General features: G+C 31.9%; 1 protein-coding gene across 1 annotated transcript; it reads left to right on the top strand.

The window, feature by feature from the left end:
* The first annotated feature begins 1,299 nt into the window (after positions 1-1,299).
* LOC118749539 (protein ALP1-like) lies at positions 1,300-2,299 on the top strand. The gene is made up of 2 exons (XM_036484342.1): positions 1,300-1,557; positions 1,618-2,299. The coding sequence occupies exons 1-2, from the start codon at positions 1,304-1,306 to the stop codon at positions 2,204-2,206; spliced, it is 843 nt and encodes a 280-aa protein (XP_036340235.1). The 5' UTR covers positions 1,300-1,303; the 3' UTR covers positions 2,207-2,299.
* Positions 2,300-3,278: the final 979 nt, after the last annotated feature.

Below are 3,278 nucleotides of genomic sequence, written 5' to 3'. Positions count from 1 at the left end.
CTTACTAGCGTCAAGTTTGTTTATTTTTACATTTGACACTCCTCCTCTTCTTCACAATTATAATCGATAAAACTAGGTTGGATACCAAAAAGTTGTCGGTTTAATCTGGGATAATTATAATTTTGTATGGCTAATTTATTTTGGTAATTACAGATTAGGCATTAAGCTCGAAAATGTGGATAATCTTTTTATATGTAAAGCTATTATTAGGCGATTCAGTTACATATATACAAATGTAGGTTAGGTTAGAAATTAAGCAAAAATTTCACTTAGTTTTATTCATTTTGCTGATTTAATTTTTTTTATTCATTTTCATTTTTAATTCTTTTATTACATGAAATTATCGGTATGATTGCTAAAATACTTGTATATTCTTGTGACTCAAGGGCGTTAAAATATCTTGAAAACACCGCATCAATTACTGTTTTTGAGCTTGTAGTTTGAGCATTTCTATATGTATATATTCCTAAATTTAGTTATTCTTTTAGAAATTTAATCGGTTTTTCTGTTTCATCTGTCGCTAGGTTTACGTTAAAGTCATGAATACATATGTATTTTGTTTGCAAAATGGGAAGGAAAATTCATTTCTTCGGCTTTTTCTATTACTCTCGTCTTCTCTTTGTGCAATCTTATATTAACTCTGATCCAGTACACAATGAACTTACAGGGTTTTACGCGAACTTGCAGGAAGTTACGGGAAAAATGATCGCCTACTCAAAAAAAAAAAAATGACAGCGATTTTTGGAGAGTTGTGTAGAAAATGAAGTTCCAAGGTTCTACTCGATGCTTTTTTGTTCCCGTACTTTTTTCTGTTACTCACTTTTTACTCTCACTTCATAGTGTAATTTTGCTATTTGACGTTTTAACAGGATTTTACACGAAAAGTATTGGATCAGAGCTATTATATCATCCATACATATGCATATATACATATGTTCTTATATGTTCATCATCTATCAACGGACCCAGTTAAAATGTTTTCAGTATTGTTAAAATTTTCGCCTTCCTCTTTTATCAATAGACTACTAAACCTATGCCTAAAACCATGCTACGAATATCAAAACCACTTGCAACAAATGAGTTCATGCATATATTTGTACATACAAACTTGAAGGTGCTGGCCCAATGAAAGCTGGCTTTGCTGGCTTCGCTTGACTTGATTTGCTTTAAAAGTTTCTATGACCAAATGGGGACTTTGAACGCTGTCATAACAATCAGCTGATTTGTAAAAGAAACAAAAGAAACGGAGATGTTAACTAGAAGAAGTGAAAATATTTTGCGAATTTTTCTTTTAATAGTAAAAATGTTTAAAATAAAACGCAAATCACGCCAACGACGGAGGTTTTGGGTGCGAAAATTATATTTAGATCGACAAAATCATGGGTTGTTTGAAAGTGCTTTGCGCAACCTTGCAAGGGACGAGGAGCAATTCAAGAAATCATTACGAATGCCCCTTTCACTGTTCAACGTATTGCACGAATTGCTGGAGAATTCATTAAAAAAACATTCAATCAGGACTCCAATATCTTCCCAATGCAGATTATTTATAACACTATTGTAAGTAAACTACAGTTTTATAGTGTTTTTGTTATTTCACGTTCTCTTGTCACTTGGTAGATATTTGGCTCACGGTGGTACCCGACAATTTCATACGCTCGTACATAGAATGGGATTAACCACATTCAGAAGAATAACACTTGAAACATGTGAGGTAATATGGAATTCGCTGTCAGAACTTTATGTAACGACACCTACCGAAACGGAGTGGATACGTATTGCAAATGAATTTAAATTAATGTGGAATATGCCCAACTGCATCGGCGCCATAGATGGAAAGCACATCAACATAACTTGCCCTTCGAACTCAGGTTCGATGTTTTATAATTATAAAGGCAATTACAGTATCGTACTTATGGCAATATGTGACGCCAACTATACGTTTACATGTGTTGATATTGGGGCATACGGCAGCCAAAGCGATGGCGGTATTTTCCAATTTTCGAAAATTTCGGAAGCTATCGAAAATAACTCTCTCAATATTCCGAAAGACTGTCCATTACCGGGAGAATTGGAGCCATTCCCCCACTATATAGTTGGTGACGCAGCATTTCCTCTGCGTCGGTATTTAATGAGGCCTTACCGGGTAGAGCTATACAACCAGAGCAGGAATATTTTAATAAAAGGCTTTCTCGTGCACGTAGAATAATAGAGAACGCCTTTGGAATACTTACTGCAAAATGGAGGATCCTTCGAACTACTCTGTGCATGGCTCCAAATAATGCGGAAAAAGTAGTGAAAGCGTGCATAGTTCTACATAATTTTTTTAAATTATCAACTCATAACTATGTGAGTAGTGATTTCGTTGATAGTTATGAAGATGATACCACGATCGATGGAGCATGGCGTAGGGAGACTCTGCCCTTACCATCAATTAGTCAAGTTTCATCGAATAGATGCAGTGCAGCAAACTATGATTTAAGAGATAAATTAAAAACACATTTGTTCAATAACAAAATTTAATACTTCATGTTTTTTTTAATTAACTTTCTCATTAATTTGAAATAAAATTAAATTAATTCAATCAATTAACTTAAATAAAAAGAAAACACATTCAATATTACTTATGTAAAGAGCAGGGTAAGTAATATTTTTGTATATTTTTATAATAAAATAATTTTGTCTGACTGCATTCTTTACACTATACCATGATACAAAAATTTGAAGGTAAAACCGCTGAGAGGCAGCCTGAACATTTTTGAAGTTTGTTAACATAATTTAAATTTTTTAAAGAAGACAAACTTCAAAAAATAAATGATGGCCGACGAATCGAGCGAGTGATTTTATCTTTAAATATTTGCATGATGCATTACACCTTGCGACTGTAAATTTTACACACAAAAAAAGACTTGAAAGGACTTTGAAATTTCAAAAATATGAATAATTCAAATTTGTTGGTATTCTTGTACGGTGTTATAAAGTTATTTTATATTTTTATAACATAACAGTTTAAATCACTTTCGCTTTAAAATAAACACAGTTTGGACAAACGTAAAACAGCGGTCATTATAATAGCAGTGTGATATACTGACAATTCATTTGTTTTTAATTTAATTAAAATTTTTATTTTTTTTTAAATATATAGTTCATTTTATAGCAAAAACCACTTAATCATAATAAAATTGAATGGTTTTTTTCAATTTAACATTAAATGTTTTATTTTATAAAAATATAGTTCATTATATAACAAAACCAAATACACTTGTGGTCAGCTGATTAAG

This window comes from Rhagoletis pomonella, unplaced genomic scaffold (genome assembly GCF_013731165.1).
Source record: "Rhagoletis pomonella isolate Grant_MI unplaced genomic scaffold, Rhpom_1.0 Rhpom_scaffold_00019, whole genome shotgun sequence".
Classification (NCBI taxonomy): Eukaryota; Metazoa; Arthropoda; class Insecta; order Diptera; family Tephritidae; genus Rhagoletis; species Rhagoletis pomonella.
Note: the sequence above shows the minus strand (reverse complement) of the source record. Positions and strands in the feature narration are given on the sequence as shown.